Raw genomic sequence first — 20,269 nt, forward strand, 5'->3', positions numbered from 1 at the left:
CAAACAAAAGGCTGCTATTCTGAACCCAGACGAAGGAGGCTTCACTCCACCGGGAAAAAAAGGAGGCCAACTTCAACCAACCATAAATCACCGTGCATCTTTTTCTACTCATGGATAGTGGCTGGGTCCTTAATCTAAGCATACATTCATCGGAGAAATAATGGTTTTCAAATTATAATTTATAGGATCTTTGCCTTTCTTGTCAACGAACATGCTTATCTCAAGTTGATATTTTCATGAGGGACGCGACCACGAGCAGGAATGTCGTTTCAGGAAATGAGACAAATGTTCTTTTTATTAAGTATTTTCATACTGTTTTTCAATGTCTTACTCGACAACCATAGTGTCATCTTTGAGGCCGACTGAAGCAGTTCCGGCATAAAGTGTTATTTCACTAATATCAGTTTCATATTGTCAGATAAATACATTAGTTTAGATACATTCCAGCCATATCACGAAAGCGAAGTTTGGTGACCACGCATTTGTACCCTTGCTTGAAATCGAACCTGGGGCTTTGAAATGACAAGCCAACGTTTTCCACAATGGTTCCCATGTGTGGATTATTAACAATATGGATCGTACTGCTAGTCGATCGGTATGATATATGTGAGTATAGAAACTCCCATACGACACCACCATAATGTAACAATGACTAAACAATCACTTTAATGTTATTCCCGGGACTTGTTTCAATAAAGCACAATGCACATTATGAGCCTTTTAATGTCAATAAATGAGTTACACATATTACATTAATTCCAACTTGGCCAATGGTGTGAAATAAATTGTGAGGAAGGTACAGTAATGGTTATCCACACCTGCTCTCTCTATATGTTTAAAAAAATACATTTTCCATTTGCTTACTTCTATTGCATTTACAACAACAAAAGTATTAAATAACTGAAAATCAATACTAACAGTAAATGGCAATAAACGAACTGAACATTTATCATAGATGCTAAGTGGCCGTAAACTGGTGATTAAAGTACGAGCTTTTGAGTCAATGCTACATTGTCATGGCTGTATTGTTTCCTCATTTAGATAAGGTAATGTTCATTTAGCAGACAAACTGGTTTCCTACATTCATCGTCAGAAAATTCAGTCATGTGATATAATTCACATTTACGCATGTTAAATGTAATGTATAATATACTTGCATATGCGGTTTTGTTGCTGAGTCTACTTTTTGTAACATAAGCGAATAATAGCTTTAACATGTTTAGTTTCAACAAATTCGGTAAACGCGCTATAGTGTCGGTGGATTATCTGGTTCACATGATTGGCCAAGACTCCATAACTTTCAGACCGCCGTTGTGTGACTAGAGTGCTGCTGCGCGGAGTTAGGCAACTAACACTTACTTTTTATGCAAATAGCGTGAGTGGCGGGTTCTACCGGTAGAGCGGGATGTGACTACCCTTTTCGTGAACACCTGGTGTCATCGTTGTTTTTAGTGATCCATGCATACAGTATTTTTCCTTTTAGTACATGTATGTCAAGTTCCTTATTTCTGAAGGATGTTTAGAACCACGAAAAAACACATTTGCTTTGAATGAGTGAGTGTAAGGTGTTTTACCCCGAAGCAATATTCCGGGTGTATTAGACGGCCTTTAAATAATCAAGTATGAACCATGAAAACCATTAACTTCAATCACGAGCCACGCTTATGGATGTCTCACAGATGCCTAAACTAAACCTATGTTGGGGAGTCGTAACAGTGAAGGTGACGAGAATACCACCAGCCCAGTGCCCCTGTAAGTGTATTCGATGACAGTTTATTTATGTATAAACTACGGTTATAACGAACTCAAATGGACCATTAGTTTCAGTTCGTTACAACCGTTATAAGCATATATACAACATCTATACAGCAAATGGCCGGGACCAAAAATTAAGTTCGTATTATCCGTGAGTTCGTTATAAGCGTGTTCGTTATAAACGTATTTTACTGTACATTTCTTCCAGGTTTCAGCACACTTGTGCCCAGCAGAAATGGAGGAAGTGAAGGATCTGAGCAAACTACCACTGGATAAAACAGCACCACGTGTAACAAGAATGAAACCACACAAAAACATTTCATGTCAATAGAAATTAAATATTAGTATTCCCTTTTTTAATTTCAGCTAAATATATTCCGTTCTTGTAACTACATGGCTGAAATTCTGATGTTACTCATAACATCCTCACACACTTTTTACATCCCTCCTACATCTCGTCCTGCTGCAGGATGTGCACACTGGACACCTTCTTGGTGTACATGGTATAACTATCTTCCACTGTTGCATGCTGGATGTGATCTCTGTGCTTGAAATCTGTATCAGTCATTCCCCGGCACTTTATCCCCTTGCTGTTAACAGAGTGAATGAGTGAGTTTTGTTTTACGCCGCATTTAGCAATATTACAGCAATATTACGGCGGGGGATACATGTGGGGAATTGAACCCGGGTATTCGACGTGACGAGCGAACTCTTTAACCACTAGGCTACGGTACCCCAACGCCCCTGCTGTTAACAGAATCATAATTAAAATTACATTAATTGATACATTCGATCATGGATATGACGACATGATTTGCGTATTTAATATCGCCTAAAACGGAAGTCACAATTGCTAAATTTACATTAGGCCTTAAATCAACAATAGTACTTAACTGATAATACTGGTACATGAAACATACAATCATTATAAACACACCTCATTTAAATGTATACATTCAGCTTAAGTGTTTGGTATGCGCTCCCTTCTGATTTCGCAGGGGCACGTGTGGTCCAGTCATCTAATGCGCCACAACTCGTCATGCAGTTAGAGAAACCAGTGATCGTCGGTTCGAATCTTCGAATCGCCATGATTTTGCTCGTTGGTTTCACCGAATTTGTAAATGCCTAAGACTTGCATCTCTTTGGGCTTTCCTCCCACACCAAGCTGATACGCCGTGATATACCTGGGCTACTGTTCAATGTGGCGTTAAACGCAATTCACGCTCACTCATTCTACATGTTGTGAATTAACTTACGTGAGAACACATACAGTCACGGCTACAACAACGACGATGAGAAGTATTCCAGCTGAAGCGATTCCGATTAACGTACCTACCAAGTATATAACCAATTTATAAAAGGCATTCTGTGGGTCATAATGCCGTACAAGGTAACGATAATCATATTGATTTAGTATTTAAAGAACCAAGGAGGGACAGAACCTACGGATATCATTTCCAGAATTAATGTGAGGATAAGGTTCACAGCCTTTGGTACCATCCTCTTATCATGGACGGAGAATTACTCACATCGGAGTTTGAGGAAGTTATAAGGGATATAACCAATTGACATCTTCGGAAATAAATCAAGACAAGAAACTTTAATGAACCCAGAAACAGATGTTAATATTTTCCTTATATAAGGATCCTTCTTTCTCTGTGACTACCTGATTAATAGGACTCAAAGTTACAGAATTATCGTTTTCAATAATACCTTCGCTTGCGATTGTTTAATGTAAGTATTCGTAGTAAACTACAGTGCCAGTATGGGTGACACTATATCATCAGCATTACCAGTAGGTGGAATTCCATCAGCATTGTCAATGGAAGTCTGGTTTTCCGCAGTTGCTCCGACGGTTTCTGTAAAACAACTCTGTCATTAACACCCTTTCCATATGTTGTAAAGATGTCTGCGGTAAGCACAGTCCAATGTACGATTCCGACTATATCATGAGCATGTGTTTAGGAATCACTATCAAATAGTGATGATACCAGGTGTTCGCGAAAAGTTGAGCGGTCCCTGCCCCACTGGTTGCACACGACAAAGGCAAAGTCAATAACAGTCTGTTACTTTGTATCATTCTTGGGTTTTCACTGATTCCTTTCAAAGAATTTTTACAATAAAACTCTATAGGTTGTAGTTGATCATAATCATCAAACGGTGCAAAGATAGACACAAATGCAATCATCCATATCTGATATATCCCTTTGGGTCGTAGATAATGAATATACATCAATCAAGTGTATTTCTACACTCACTAATTTTACATACTCCCAATTCACTCATATTCAAACCTCTTGTGATCAAAGACACATTAGATTATTTAACTGCCCAGCAAAATAATAGTATTCACTTGACAATTGGATTTGATGGATACAAGCGTTATCAAAATGAGTCAACTGAGTCAACGTCAATGCATTTTCGTGAACACCTGGTAGTCACCATTTGAAAATGATTCATAAACAAATGCTTACGACATAAACAACCGAGCAAAAGAAAGAATACTCTTGAACAAAATAATAGTATTCACTTGACAATTGGATTTGATGGATACAAGCGTTATCAAAATGAGTCAACTGAGTCAACGTCAATGCATTTTCGTGAACACCTGGTAGTCACCATTTGAAAATGATTCATAAACAAATGCTTACGACATAAACAACCGAGCAAAAGAAAGAATACTCTTGAACAAAATAATAGTATTCACTTGACAATTGGATTTGATGGATACAAGCGTTATCAAAATGAGTCAACTGAGTCAACGTCAATGCATTTTCGTGAACACCTGGTAGTCACCATTTGAAAATGATTCATAAACAAATGCTTACGACATAAACAACCGAGCAAAAGAAAGAATACTCTTGAACAAAATAATAGTATTCACTTGACAATTGGATTTGATGGATACAAGCGTTATCAAAATGAGTCAACTGAGTCAACGTCAATGCATTTTCGTGAACACCTGGTAGTCACCATTTGAAAATGATTCATAAACAAATGCTTACGACATAAACAACCGAGCAAAAGAAAGAATACTCTTGAACAAAATAATAGTATTCACTTGACAATTGGATTTGATGGATACAAGCGTTATCAAAATGAGTCAACTGAGTCAACGTCAATGCATTTTCGTGAACACCTGGTAGTCACCATTTGAAAATGATTCATAAACAAATGCTTACGACATAAACAACCGAGCAAAAGAAAGAATACTCTTGAAAATTGGAATATTCAAAACGTTATCAAAATGTTACCAGGCTGACAATGTCGCCGAAACACTGCACACTTAAGTTCCAAAACACAACTATGTTATCGGTATCAAACACATCACTATCGAATCACCATCTTTGTTTGTTTCATGGGTGTATACTTTCTTTTGCCCTGGAGTTCATGTCAGTATATGTTCCAATACTCATGGCCATGCTTTCAAGTTATATTGTTGATTCTGCCACCTTCACACCAAAGCCAAAGTTGGTCGGATGCAAGGTCGTTCTGACGTGACCCCTAATGGGATGTCCTCAGATCTTTGTTTAGCGGTAGCGAGAACTGAGGTCTGATTTTAATGAGACTGGGTAAAGCATAACAACAATAGGAAACGTTATGTTTCGAAACGTAGTGTTATTCTATGCACAGCTTACCAAACGTTTCACAGATACACAAATGTTATTAATATCTGAGATATCGTTTTAGAAAATGAATATATATTAAGTATACATATATACCAGTTAAGTTTATTTCTACACTTACTAATGTTACACAATAATGTTGTCCAGCCATCTTGACATCCTGTTGGACACAGTCCGGAGCTCCGGTTACAGAAAGCACCTCCAGCGCAGTGGCCACATGAAGCACAGGATGTGCCATATGTATTTGGTTGACATGCTAAACAGTGATTTTCATTACGTCAATATCACATGTAATGGGAGAGTGTGTTGGGATTATTACCGTTTTGGTATCATGTTGTAACGAAGTTGTGAAATATTGGACATGCAATATGGAAAATACCTTCCAAGATTAATTTGCTTCAGGATAACAAAACAAATATATCAGCATCCTCCGTAATGGTGTTTGTACCAATTCGCATGCTGGTTTTTTTCAAAACAATGAGTATAATTATGTTAACCGACAAAACGAATGGTGACTTACATCTGTCACATTTTTCTCCAGTCCACCCAGCATGACATCCGGCCTCACATTTGCCTGAAACGTTGTCGCAGGAGACACCCCCAGCACAGAAACCACAAGCCGCACATGATGCTCCATAAGTGTTGGTAGGACACTCTGAATTCACGTCGTACATGGTAATCTGGTCTTCAAGGAAGTTATAAATGGCTTTTCTTTCTGTCTTTTGGGGGGAAATTTCACACTTTTGAATGGGCATCCAGCTAGACACTAGTTTAGAGTGTTTCTCAATCTTAATCTAAGGTATGCTAGTCTAACCACATTGTGATTGTTATCAAATTCAAGTGTTGACATACCTCTGTCACATTTGTCTCCAATCCACCCATACTGGCATCCATCAGGACAGACGCCTGACACCTGGTCACATGAAACGCCTCCAGCACAGTAGCCACACGACACACACAATTCTCCGTGTGTGTTCGCATCACAAGCTGTATATAAAGATAAGTATACATTAGAAAACACCAGTGTCCATTGTCTATTTTGAGCAATTGCGTATAGTATGTTAACACGAACATGACTTGAATTTTCTTAAACCTGACCATTCGCGTCAATACAGTTTGAACTCCAAATGAAAAATGAAAAATATGCTAAGATCGCATCACTTTTGATATGTAGAGGCCGAACCTAGGTAGACTCCATACCCTCCATAAACAGGTATTGCCTAAATGTGATCCCGAGGCAACGGTAGGTGAGTCGAGTTGGGTTGTACACCGTTTTTCGTCAGCATCCCGGCTTCGCATAATGTACCCATCTCGGGAATCCGACCTAGGTCTTAGGCGTGACGAGCCAACACTGGAACACTACGCTACCCCATCATCCCACAGCATCTTTAACAATGTTATTATCCAGAAAGCCCCCTGATTGTGATACAGGTCTCAGACCTTTACCACTTCGGTGAAACCCACGAGCACGGGTATGGTGCTGACAAACCTAGAAACATAATCGGGCGAACCGGGATTCCAACCCACAATCATAGGTTTCTAGCATGCCCAAGGGACGCAACTCTGCACAGCAAATTGCGGCGCCTTAGACGACTGGGCCACCCGTGCCCCCTAACTATGATTTAAAGTGTTTTGAAGTAAATGCAGCTGATAAATTATGTCATAGACCTCTAATATCTTACACCCGTACAAGTGTAGTTGTTGCATGGCAGGATAGTGTCTATAAACTACTTATAATTTAACCTCGATCACATCGGACACCCCTCCATCCTGTTCGGCATCCAGCTCGGCAGCTTCCAGTCGTCATGGTGCAGAGGGCGTCACCAGCACACATACCACAAGGTGTGCGTGCGCCGTATGTATATGGAGAACACAGTGTGTGTTGATACGTGTGAAGAAGATACCAAACTTTTGCATGAATCATAAAGCGTTGTGATGCCACCATTGAATACTTGTTCGTTCATTGAATCATGTCGTCTTATTAAACGATAAAAAATACTTTTCTGCAGTCGATTGCGAAGACAAGTATATACTTATTTCATTAACGTATTGAAGCCGTGGTAGTTTTAATGTAGAAGCTCCCTCATAAACGTACCTATGTCGCAGTGAGATCCCCTCCATCCCGGCTGACATCCATCCGGGCATTGCCCAGTCACTGGGTCACACACACTTCCGGTGTTGCAGTTAAAGCACACAGAGCCACACTCATCACCAAAGGTTCCCGGCGTACAAACTAAATTTAATTTGAAGAAAACAATATAATCGAGAAAAATGGCTAGCATACAGACATGCACATTCCTTTTAGAACATTTCTATGCAACATTTTGACAGGATTGAAAAGAGGCTGAAACAAACCTGCCGTGCACTTGTCTCCCGTATAGCCAGGTGAACATCCTCCATAGCACAGGCCGGTTGTCTTTTCACATATGTAGGCACAGTGTCCACAGGGATCACACGTGTTTCCGTACTGACCATCCGGGCAAGGAGCTGTCACAACTTTCAACATCAAATTTTTTAATGGATTTTTTTTAGATTGAAAATATTCATAGTATTGGTAACGAATGAATGAGTTGAGCAGCTTTTCAGTTTAATCACAGTTATATCCGCATAAGGGAGGAAAGCCTTAAGTGATGCAGGTCTTAGATGCTTGCCACTTGTGAAACCTACGGGCACCAGTACTGTGCAAACAAACTATGAATATGGGATTCGAACCCACAATCGTAGGATTCTGGTATGACTAATGGACATTGCCCTACATAGCGAATTGAGACGACTGGGCCACCCGTGTCCCTGTTGAATTTGGTCGAATCATTCATTGTGAGTGTCTGAGAACTCCCACATCTTTGTGTATATGAAAGCTTAAAGCATCTTTTAAAACAGCAAAAACTTTGTCCTTAAAATTACAAAACCGCTATTTGGATACCTGAATTATTGTAGCTCGGGGAAAAAACGTGAATTCCAGCACATGATTGAATGGTACTTGCTTTCAACGGCGCCCAATAAATGCCATCTGCACTTATGATGTTAATTGTGCTGTATAACAGAAATATCATCATATCATCATATCATCTCAGACATTTTGGTATGAACATCCTCCGCCATGTTCAAATGACTGACATATTTCATTCTCACATAGTTTTAGGCTTTAGGGAATATGAAGTTCATAAGAATCCAACTAAAATCTCACTCATTTCCAAACACCGTGTAGTAGAGCAGCTCGTTGTAAAAGGATATGAAGAAGAATTTAGTTCCGCCCTGGGTAAGTACTGTCTTCCTGTCTGAGCCATCCACAAGAATAGATCCAATGTAACCAGCAGTGTCCGTCCAGTACAGTCGGCCAGCTTCAGTGGGAATTAGAACACTGAGTGAGTAGGTTGCATGACTGGACGTTGATGTTCAAGTTCAATGTTGAAGGACAGCCAAAATGGACGCACGTCGTAGACGTAACGGTATTTTCCAACTTACGGTGAAACAAACTGGTATGGTGCTGGCAGACTGATGATTATCTTCATTCTGAGATTCGAACCTACATATACTAGTATTTAATGTCAATTTTGAAGTGAAATACTTTACCATTAAGAACACTAGTGTATAAATCATGAATCGTGATAAATTTAACTTTCACGATTGGTTCACTACACTTTCTGCTGAAATACCTTTTCTCAGCATGATCATGTGTACGATATTATCACAAAGAGTTCAAATTATCATTCGACAATGATCATGACCGTTATTTCATGTGTTCGAATGACTCAAAAAGCGTAGTACCATGGTAGCATTATTTTTAGTAAATCGTACTCACCGTTTTCATCCAGTGTAATATCATTAGGAAAATGAAGGTCAGACGAGACAAGTGTTTTCCTCAGATCTCCCATATAGTCGGAGGTCTCTATCTTTCCTCTGTCCACCCAGTACAATCGCCTGCAAAATATCAACACGAATTTACCTCGTGTGTCGTTATTAACGTCTCCATACAAAAAAAAGAATCATCTGAATCCAAACCACAACAAATAAGAAGATTCAAATTCGTGTCTTAGGAAGGTGTTAGTTTTACTTTTCATTACTTTCTTCAAACGAAAAAGAAAATTATCTTTTAAAACATACTACGTAACCATGTACTTTGTTAAGATCCATGAATTTATTTATAATATTTCAAGGTTTTTATCAAGATAATAATTGTTTCAAGATGTAGACATAGTGGTGCTATAATCGGTATACTAAATACCTGTATCCGGTATCAGCAACAATCCCTCGTGGTGTATGTAGACCAGTATCAATAATTGTCGCAGTCACTAAAGTGGTCATTTGAACCTTGACTATGCTATCTGCACCATCATCTGTGTAGAACATATGTCTGGTACCACTGTCAACTGTTAACCCTTTAGGCGACGATGCTGTCAACAGTTCATACACAAAAATAATCATTATATCAAAAGCAAAAGTAAAAGAAAATGGATGGAAATTATGCAATTGCACAATGTATCATCCGCAGGTTCCTTGGTTCCTTGGACAGGGGTCATTACGGTCAATGGGTGGACCCATGCGGTACACATTACGATTGTCGTGCATGCTATAGTGACGTGACCGGAACATACACAGACCTCTCCGTTAACGTTTGGTGTATTCTATTTCACATTGTAATCTTCCAAACACACATGGCCCCTCTGTACGTTTTGATGTGGCCTTTGTGTGGCCGAGGAGACAGACGAGAGGTACACGGCCGCCATTAAGAGGGTACATCAAACCGTATTCTTATTGAAATGGTGCTGACAAACCTAGAAACATAATCGGGGCGAACCGGGATTCCAACCCACAATCATAGGTTTCTGGCGTGCCCAAGGGACGCAACTCTGCACAGCGAATCGCGGCGCCTTAGACGACTGGGCCACCCGTGGCCCCTGTTTGTTAGGCTTGGAACTTTTCAGCCACCCCTCGAATGTAAGGTTATACATTTTTTCACAATTTGACGTGCATTTTGGTCAACTGTATTTACATCCCTGGCGCATATAGAATCCGTTCTCTATTGAAAGGACATATACAACTCTAGCACTACAGTAGCTGATATAACCTTCCTTCCTTCATTTACTCAAGGTAAACATTTTGGATTACGAGAGAGGTTTGTTTTAAGTAACGGTCAAAACATTGTTCTAAAACTACACTTTCGCAAACTTTATAGTGGATCTCCTAATTCCTCTAATTTAAGTGGAAACAAAGATTCACGTGAATTTTGATAAAAAAAATTATGTTTTGTTTGATATTTTACGCCCCCGTCAGCAATACTTTCTCTGTATTTTTTCGGCTTGTAAATATTTGAATCTCAACCAGGCAACCAGTTGTTGATACATTTCAACGTCCCACGATATCGATGTTACAATCAACTAAGTCGACGAGCGTGATCATCCGATTCTTATGACAATTATGAAATTCGAATTCCAAACCAAACTTTTTTTTTCAGTGTTCACTAATCATTCGCGTTAAAGAATAAATCATTTCAAAATTGTATAGTGTTATATGTCATAAGATGTACTTACTTGCATGTAGTTGTGATATGACTTGAAACTTTCCACCATCGATATCAGCCCGTCTCACTTGTTTCATGGTAATATCCGTCCAATAGATGTGTTCACCCACTTCATCGAACTCAATGGCCATCGGACTGATGAGAAATGGTTTTTCAATCGTTGACAAGTTCAGGTGATGTAGATTTATCATATGTAAAGACGCCGGTTGAGGATCTCGACCCAAATCAGCCACCAGAATCACTAACTTTGAAGACTCTGAAAATGGTTGAAGTTGGGTTAGCACCAAATGTGATCGGTCCTGAATGTTCTTTTCTTAAACAAGAGTCCTCCACTGCGGAGCCAGGCTTAAAACGAACATTTACTTTTTATGCAAATCGTATGCTACTGGTAAGTCAGTATATATCTCCCCTTTTTGCGAACACGTGGTGTCATCTCTGATGTTCAGTGCTTCAGTCCGTTTTACCGCTATTTACGCCTAATTGAATCTGTTTCGGTGAATAATGGCGACTGGTGTTTGTCTGAGGATGTATCGTCTTCCTGAACGTTTGTCTCCCCAAGTCTGATTAACTAACTGATTGTTCATGTTATGTCGGTGTAATATGTTGCATCTGACGAGTGCATGTATGTGACGTCAAACTGCTTAATTGAGTAAAATCCTAAGGCCGCATATTTACTCAAATTTACGTGAAAAACATCGTTTCAAATCATTTGTCTATTTTGAGGTGAGGCTTTTTAGTCATCTTAGTTACAGTTAGCATGTAGTTATGTGTTTCAAATGTAATTGTGTATTTAATTAATTTATTTCATCAATGGATTTCGAAGGAATGTATATGGTCTGTAGTTTTATGTCAACAAATATTCAAAACACACGAAGAGACCGATAGGTCGATGTCACGTTCCATGCTTTCATCTCACCCATGTAAATGAAATGCTTCGTCACTCTCGCCAATGTCATTGAACTTATCAGACTACCATCATTCCATGACGCCCCTTAGTGCAGAGACGTTGATTGTCCAACAGGGACAGTGGGTCGTCGTTAATCCATTTATGCGCGTCACTAACTAGATGATGAGGTCTGTGGCTACCTTAGAAGAGTTAATGATAACTTTTATATTCATTGATAAAAAGTATATCCGTTATCCCAGGATATAGATTTTTTGCATTATTGTCAGGCAAAAAACGAAAAAAATGTCAACGTACATATTGCATGCTATGAACCTAAGTAATTCCAAATATGTTCATGTATAATTATATATACACTGTATAGCCTGTACTGTTGGCCAATGGCCTCTCAGTATTGTGAATAAACGCTACTGAATCTTGGGGACGGTCGGGTAGCTTAGTGGTTAAAGCGTTCGCTCGTCACGCCGAAGACCCGGGTTCGATTCCCGTCATGGGTACAATGTGTGAAGCCCATTTCTGGTGTTCCCCGACGTGATATTGCAGTAATATTGCTAAAAGCACATATGCACACTGATGGTGTCAGTGTAAAATGAAGCTATACTCACTCACTCACTCACTCACTCACTCACTCACTCACTGAGTCTGAGAGGCACATAACAACGATACTTTCACCGTTTACTGGGAATGCAGGCCTGATGAATCCAGATCCAGATCAATGAATACACTGTATGTGTCAAAGTAAGATGGCGTCCGGCGAGATGTGAGTTTACTGATGTTATCTGACACACAAAAGTGGAAGTCTCATGATTCATTTTACATCACTGCCTACTTTACAGTCCAAATGTTTCATTCATCTTCGTCACGCGTATGTCGAGTAAAGGTCATTTCCCAGCCTTCGACAACTTCACGCTTTGTCAGCTGCTCAGTTAAACCTTCCCCTATCATACATGTTAGGCACGCGTAGGAGTGAGGTGGGTAAAACATATGATGACGTATGCGTCTGTTTTGTAACCCCCACAACATAGCACTTTCTATTTGGTTTTAGTCAACCCTTCATATTTTTTAGTGCAGGGGCGTTTTTTTAATGCCATGGTTATCATTGAATGTGCCCAGTCGTATTTTCTTTTTCCGATGAATATAGGAAATTTTAATAGCTCTCATATTAGTGGTGATTGCGACATAAAACAGTATTCAGCCAATTACTTTAACATGTGGTTATCGCATATTTGACGTTATGTTCGACGGCAGATTGGTGTTTGAATGATACCTGATGCAATGTTTTATACTAAATCGGAACACCCGAGAAGATTCGGGTTAGAATAGGTCTTCAGCAACCCATGCTTGCCGTAAAAGGCGACTATGCTTGTCGTAAGAGGCGTCTAACGGGATCGGATAGTCAGGCTTGCTGACTTGGTTGATGCATGTCTTCGAATCCCAATCACTGGATTGTCTTGTCCAGACACGATTATTTACAGACCGCTATAGCTGGAATATTGCTGAGTGTGGCGTTAAACAACAAACAAACAAATACTAAGTCGTAAACAGTGCCCACGTGGAAATGAGAGACAAGTACTCTTTTGTTTGTATTGAGCGAACAATGTTTGAAACTTCGGGCATGTGCCAACATGATAGGTTAACATCAAAGAGACCAATTAAACCATTTATTAATGTTTATGATAGTCAAAGGTCATATGATACTACACATGATATATCAGTCAGCACTTGGTATTGGACTATTTTCATCATATGACCACCACATAATAGCAGAAATAGCCACACCACGACTGATTCTAATTATCAGTTGAACTTACCAATTCTCGCCATAAAAGAGAGAGAGGCGACTAACGTCGTAAGAGGCGACTAACGGGATCGGGTGGTCAAGCTCACTGACTTGGTAGATGCATATCATCGATCACAATTGCGTGGCTCGATGCGCATGATGTCAATCACTGGATTGTCTGGTCCAGAATCGATTATTTACAGACCGCCATCATATAGATGGAATATTGCCGAGTGCGGCGTTAAACAACAAACAAACAAACATTTCTGCGAAAATCTACCTTTGCATTATACTAGGAACACGCTTAAAAATCTTCTTAAACTTTCTTCTGCATATAATTACCATAACTTCAAGCTGTATTCGAAATGATATCAATATTATCTGCGGGAGGAAACAACAGTGAGAATTTGTTTATTACCACTTACTAATACCGTATTCGACGTAAAAAGCGCCCAAGGTGCTCTCAAAATTAGAAATAGGGGGCTCTTATTAGAATATTATTTTGGTGAAGAACAACTGGGTTGAAAGATAAATTTCGTGGTTTATGCTGACAGCCTGAAATGGTTATATACGACATATATATTTTTTCCAGAATTTAATTGCCTATAATTACGGGTGCATATAACACATGAGTGCGTATTATACGCGAATAAATAAGTCTTGTGTACATTGATCAATCCGAAGGGGTGCTAATTGGGATTGTTCACTAGTCAATATATTAGCAAATATCGCCGTGGGCGCTTATTAGAACGGGGCGCTTATTACGTCGAATACGGTATACTGGCAATATTATGGCAATTATGGACAATAAGCATGCGGGGTTTTTTTTCAATTCTTTTGAACCAGTTGACAGACAGTGAATACAAAGACTTCATGAAATATACAATCACATCTTGAAATGAAAAGTAGCATCCTGCATGATAACATCATCAAATAAGTTAAAGATGATTATATGCACTTATAGCCGACAAAATTGCAAACCCGATATTCTCTGGTGTCTAGGCCTGTATTAGCAGCTACATTTAGAAAAAGACAAGCAGTCATTTCAGTGTTTTAAATCTTTGTTTGCAGTGTACAAAGTCAGATGTTCGCTTACAGTAACTATAGGTTTCAGTGCCGCCGAATTTGTCCAAATCATTGTACAAAATAGACTAAACGCAATGTGGTATCCGGACGGCTATTTGATCTGTCGGAGGTTGCTAATATATGTCATTCCGTGTACCTTTATATTGGCCGCGAATAGCTGTTGTAATATGAAGGTTCTAGTAATAGCTACAAATCCTCAAAACGTTAAGGGGGCGGTCGGGTAGCCTAGTGGTTAAAGCGTTCGCTCGTCACGCCGAAGACCCGGGTTCGATTCCCGACATGGGTACAATGTGTGAAGCCCATTTCTGGTGTCCCCCGCCGTGATATTGCTGGAATATTGCTAAAAGCGGCGTAAAACCATACTCACTCACTCACTCACTCAAAACGTTAAGGTGCCTTGGTTTTGTAGTATATGAGAGGATTCTTGCACATTTTTGGAACCAGTTTTTTGTATCACTTTAATATACCTCCAGGGATGTAGCGCTAGATTTATACGTGTGACTTCATGCTTTCACTGACAGACATACAACAACCAGCTGTATCGCGGAGAAAAATAGTTCTCCAACCCCCCCCCCCCCCCCCCCCAAAAGATAAAGAGAGTTGACATGTGCGTTTGTATGCTCAACTTGCTTTACAGGAACATCTGTGGTAGCTTGTTTACAAGACATGTATTCAAATAATATCATCATTGGGTGAGAAAGGTCTGTTAAGTCAGTCACAATGACAGTGCGTCGTAATACATTCACGTCAAGTACGAGACGTCAAAATGGCCGACACGATAACTGTGACAGGAGAAATTTCCGAAGTTAATGAACCTGTGGCGGTTACATGGGTTAGTCATCATTGATCAGTTGGCCGATCATTAAAAGGTGATTATAAATATGTGTCAAATAGATACCAACGTAAATTCATAGATTGCTGTAGACTGTAACAGTCAGTCCAGACACGGATCGAGTCGATGCTACGACAGGGCCTAGAGGATGTGTATTTCTACGTTTTGTTCACTAGGAAAGGTCGTAGCTAGGATATTCGTCAACGTTTCTCGATGTATGCTGAAACGCTGTGGTCAAGAGGGTCTACATGATCAGAAACAACGTTTTTATATTTATTTGTGCAAGGGAATTCCCAGTATTCCGTCAGTGTTTACGTCATTTCAAGACTACTGTCCTGTGAACAGCGATGAACGTCAAATTGTGTTGTTCATAAGCTTATGAACGTCAGTTTCGCGGTCATGTGACCTTCCTCTCTTCCAATGGAAACGCCGTATATCGTGTAAACCTCAAACTATTAAAATATGTAAGTATAATGAATAATAATCTACAGTGTACTCACTGTATATGGATCAGACGTGATACTTACCTCCAGAAGAAGTTATTGACGTAAGGACAGTAAAAGTCACTCCAAGCAATAGGACACTTAATGGGTAGACGTTCGCCATAACTTGTACGACACTCAATGACACACGTATGATTGACACAGGTTTACGTGACTAACATCATCTATCAACGCTTCCACATGAGTCAGTGCATTTCCTATGCTGTTTGGCTGCTTCCTACATAAATATCTCACAGTTCATGCGTCCCCCATGTGTGTATATTTTTCATTGACTGTGTGTGATTACACAAAATCCAATAAAATACAATAATAACTCCAAAATGAGTGCTTTTTGCTTCATTCAGTGTTTGCTGATTAGATCATCAAGAAAAACAATACAGTAATCCAAGAAGCCATATCCGTGTACGGAGAACATGTACTTCAAAAAGCTTTCCTGCAAAAAATGCATGTAACCGACAATACGAGAAGTAACTTTGGAGTATGACAATGTCCGAAGATATGTTTATACCAGAAGGCCTTCCTCAAAAGAAAATAGAATTACATTAATAAAACAAACTATCAGAAAGAATAATATTTTTTTAGAAATAGTTATACAGTCGAACCCCGTCATCTCGAATCTATTAATAGGTCCCAACCGCTTCACTATATAAACACATATAAATGTGCCTGCTTTTCTCCTCATTCGATATATAAATACATAACTCTATCGCGAACATTCGGCTCAGTCACAACTTTGACTTTGCTGTAGAATTTTGTACCTTTATCTCGAAGTTGGCATTAGCCACATTAATAGTTTTGAGAAGCGCATATAAGCAACTCACAAAGCAGTGAACAATTCCCCCAGACACATGTATATCTAGTACATTTCCTGATACATCTAACATCCCTTTATACGTACAGTCCAATTGGAACCAATTGTTCAGATTGTTGTGTCTGGTTTATGATCTCTAAACGAAGCCAATCGCAACACAAAGGTCAGTGCAGGTCGATGTCGTACAACCACGTACTGTAGTGTCGCATACGTACAGGTTCACGATGAATCAAATGAGGTAACGACATACAGTTTCTTAATCCTATGACTTCCTATCGTAAATTGACACTGTTTGAAGATCATGTCGTGAGCTAACCACTTCTTTATTTGGAATTTGTTACAAATGATTTGCTAGTAACCCAAGAACACTTACACTATTCATAATTGTCTCCGGAGAAGGGCCATGGTGTGGCGTGCATCCCCCTTGGCTTGGGATACCTGTTCCCTTTCCTACAAGTGAGTAAGTGAGTTGGGTTTAAGACAGACAGACAGTTTATTCAGTATTTTAGGCATCAAGGCCCATAGTACAATGCAGATTGGATCTCAACATTGTCACGTGATGTACATGATCAGATTTTAAATCAAGTTACACATTCCTCAATTTTAAGAATACAGGAACAACATGGATCATATCAGGATTTTCAGAGTTTAGTAGATTTATCATTAACTGACGGTCTTTAAAAGTACCTTGCAACATGGGGAGAAAGTTATACCTTAAATGGGAATACGTTTCACATGTAAGTAAGACATGGTATTTCTGGCATGCCCAAGGGACGCAACTCTGCACAGCGAATCGCGGCGCCTTAGACGACTGGGCCACCCTTTCCCCCCTTTCCTACAAGTGTAGCAATATTATACAAATGCATAGTATGGATTGTATGGTGCTCTATGATACACAATCTATTCCCTTGATCAAGGCATCAACATTATGGGGTCAGGTCATATTCCATTCTAAAGAGGGGGGCACAGGTGGCCCAGTCGACTAAGGCTCCGCGATTCGCTGTGCAGAGTTGCGTCCCCTGGGCACGCCAGAAACCTTTGATTGTGGGTTCGAATCCCGGTTCGCCCCAATTATGTTTCTAGGGTTGTCAACACCATGCCCCTGCTCGTGGGTTTCACCGAAGTGGTAAACGTCTGAGACCTGCATCACTTCGGGCTTTCCTCCCACATTATTGATTGAGTATGGTTTTACGCCGCTTTTTGCAATATTCCAGCAATATCACGGCAGGGGGACACCAGAAATGGGCTCCAACATTGTACCCATGTCGGGAATCGAACCCGGGTCTTCGGCGTGACGAGCGAATCCTCCCACATTAAGCTGACATGCCGCGATATAACTGGAATACTGTTAAAAGCGGCGTAAACCCAACTCACTCACTCACTCCATTCTAAAGAGGAGTTTCATGATCGCTCTACAAACTTAAATTTGTATACGTCCCTTTTTGTCTTCTCAGTGGAGAAGCTTACATTAACATATCGATTCGAACGTATGGCTGTAATGATGGAGTATCATTGACGTCGGCACAAGTGTTTCCTCGTATTGACAAGTTCAACTGTTAAATACAACATTAGCAAATTTCTGGCACGCCTTGGGGACGCAAGTGGGCACAGCGAACTGCGCCACTTTAAACGACTGGTCCACACTTGTTCACATTCCCTTGTAAATATATCATAGGGATAATTTGTGATTTTGATAAATACAGTGTTTGTGTTCCGGGGCAAAATGCACGACGGTTCCCAGTGTTAGTTGTACGCCAAGAAGCAGTATATATTTCCTGACGTGAAAGGCATGACTAGAGAGAATGAAGTATTGGAAATATTTTCTCATTTAATTATCTTTATCGATAAATAAGTACTTGGATGATGATATACAGGCAACAGTCTCGGGCCAGATTGGGACGTGGCTTACCCAGGGGTTTAACGCGCGCCAGTATGCGCTGGTAGTCGTTTAAAGTCGTATCCTTGGTCTGTCAGCACCCTACCCGTCTGTTATTTATTCATGTCTTTATTATTTATTTCAAAGAAGTAAACATCTACAATCTGCGTCACTTCAGGTTTTTCTCTCACATTGGTTTTCCACGCGAAAATGTAAAATGTAACTGAAATCAGATAAAACTATGATGGATTGCGTTGATGGAGTTGGTTGCTAATTATGTTATAATAATCCCCTCCGAGCTCGAGGTTAGCACACTTGGGCCAACGATGTTGGAGGGCCTGGAACCCACTGGTGTGAAAGGCTTCCTCCTGGTGGTGTAAAATGTCATCCACAGCAGAAATGACGTCATCATAATTTGCATAATGGTTGCCTCGCAGCCACTGTGACTTGTGAACAGTTGCATTGACCTGCTGGAATAGCACACCTTTAGTGAGTTTTCCACGGCGTTTAGACTTGATATTCTCACTTAGTTGGCTAATCACCTTAGCATAATACTCGTCCTTAAAGTTCTGACGTTTCGGGACGTAGTACACCGATAGATTTCCTTTGGAATCCAAGAAAACTGACGCCATCACCTTGACAGCTGTTAAAACAGACTTTGCCTTCTTCGGAGGAGACATTAGATGTTTCCACTGATTTGACTGTTGTTTTCTCTCTCTCTCTCTCTCTCTCTCTCTCTCTCTCTCTCTCTCTCTCTCTCTCTCTCTCTCTCTCTCTCTCTCTCTCTCGTGGATGGTTACACATAGCTCAACAAAATTAGCTGGATCTGCTTCAAAATGACGTAAGTTCAGAAGCCTTGGAACTAAGCATCCTGAAACTTTTGTCCATTTTCATCAATTTAGAATATCTAGTCCCTTTGATGCATGCAGACATATTCTGCCTGGTTGTGTATTTGGTATCAATAAAGCATGTGAGCATGGGAAGTAGTGTATTTCATATACACTCAACAACAAAAGTTCCAGTGACACCAATAGTTTAGTGTATTTTTAAGACAAGTAAAGTTTGCTTTTCAATATTGTAGTACATGTATGGAATCAAGTCACAAAAACGCAAGTGCTACAGAAAAGCATGCTTTCGCTGCAAAAGTTGACTTTTATGCAAGCCCCCTGTATTTCACTGTCCAAGAATGGGTATAAAATCATGTGCGTTAACGGGATTCCATATGCATTGCTTAGCATCGTGCTGACAACAACCACTCAGAAAAAAACACAATTACGCAATAACTCAACATTACGCAATGGCACGCCTGTCCGAAAGTGAGCGTCTGCGAGCCATTGGTATTTAACGTCCACAGAAACACCATTTGGTGTTTATGGCAACGTTGGCAACAGACGAATGCACTCAGAGACCATCCTCGGAGTGACAGGCCGAGCGTAACCACTAATAGTCAAGACAACTGGATTCGAACAACACACCTACCAAATCGATTCCAGCCAGCAACAGTGACTGCAAGAAGCATCCCTGGACTTCGACGAATATCTTCATAAACTGTACGTCGCCGCCTCAGATGTGCAG

General features: G+C 40.0%; 1 protein-coding gene across 1 annotated transcript; it reads right to left on the minus strand.

The window, feature by feature from the left end:
- Positions 1-2,185: 2,185 nt before the first annotated feature.
- On the minus strand, positions 2,186-16,110 carry LOC139478979 (multiple epidermal growth factor-like domains protein 10). Its single transcript, XM_071261699.1, has 14 exons — positions 16,032-16,110; positions 10,913-11,158; positions 9,607-9,775; positions 9,184-9,302; positions 8,569-8,722; positions 8,305-8,414; positions 7,737-7,868; positions 7,477-7,614; positions 6,234-6,368; positions 5,902-6,036; positions 5,503-5,637; positions 3,549-3,614; positions 3,012-3,087; positions 2,186-2,345 (listed from the first exon to the last, which is right to left on the minus strand). Exons 1-14 carry the CDS (start codon positions 16,108-16,110, stop codon positions 2,204-2,206), a joined length of 1,836 nt encoding a protein of 611 aa, XP_071117800.1. The 3' UTR covers positions 2,186-2,203.
- Positions 16,111-20,269: the final 4,159 nt, after the last annotated feature.

This window comes from Haliotis cracherodii, unplaced genomic scaffold, assembly GCF_022045235.1.
Source record: "Haliotis cracherodii isolate W230 unplaced genomic scaffold, xgHalCrac1.p SCAF_4, whole genome shotgun sequence".
Taxonomy (NCBI): Eukaryota; Metazoa; Mollusca; class Gastropoda; order Lepetellida; family Haliotidae; genus Haliotis; species Haliotis cracherodii.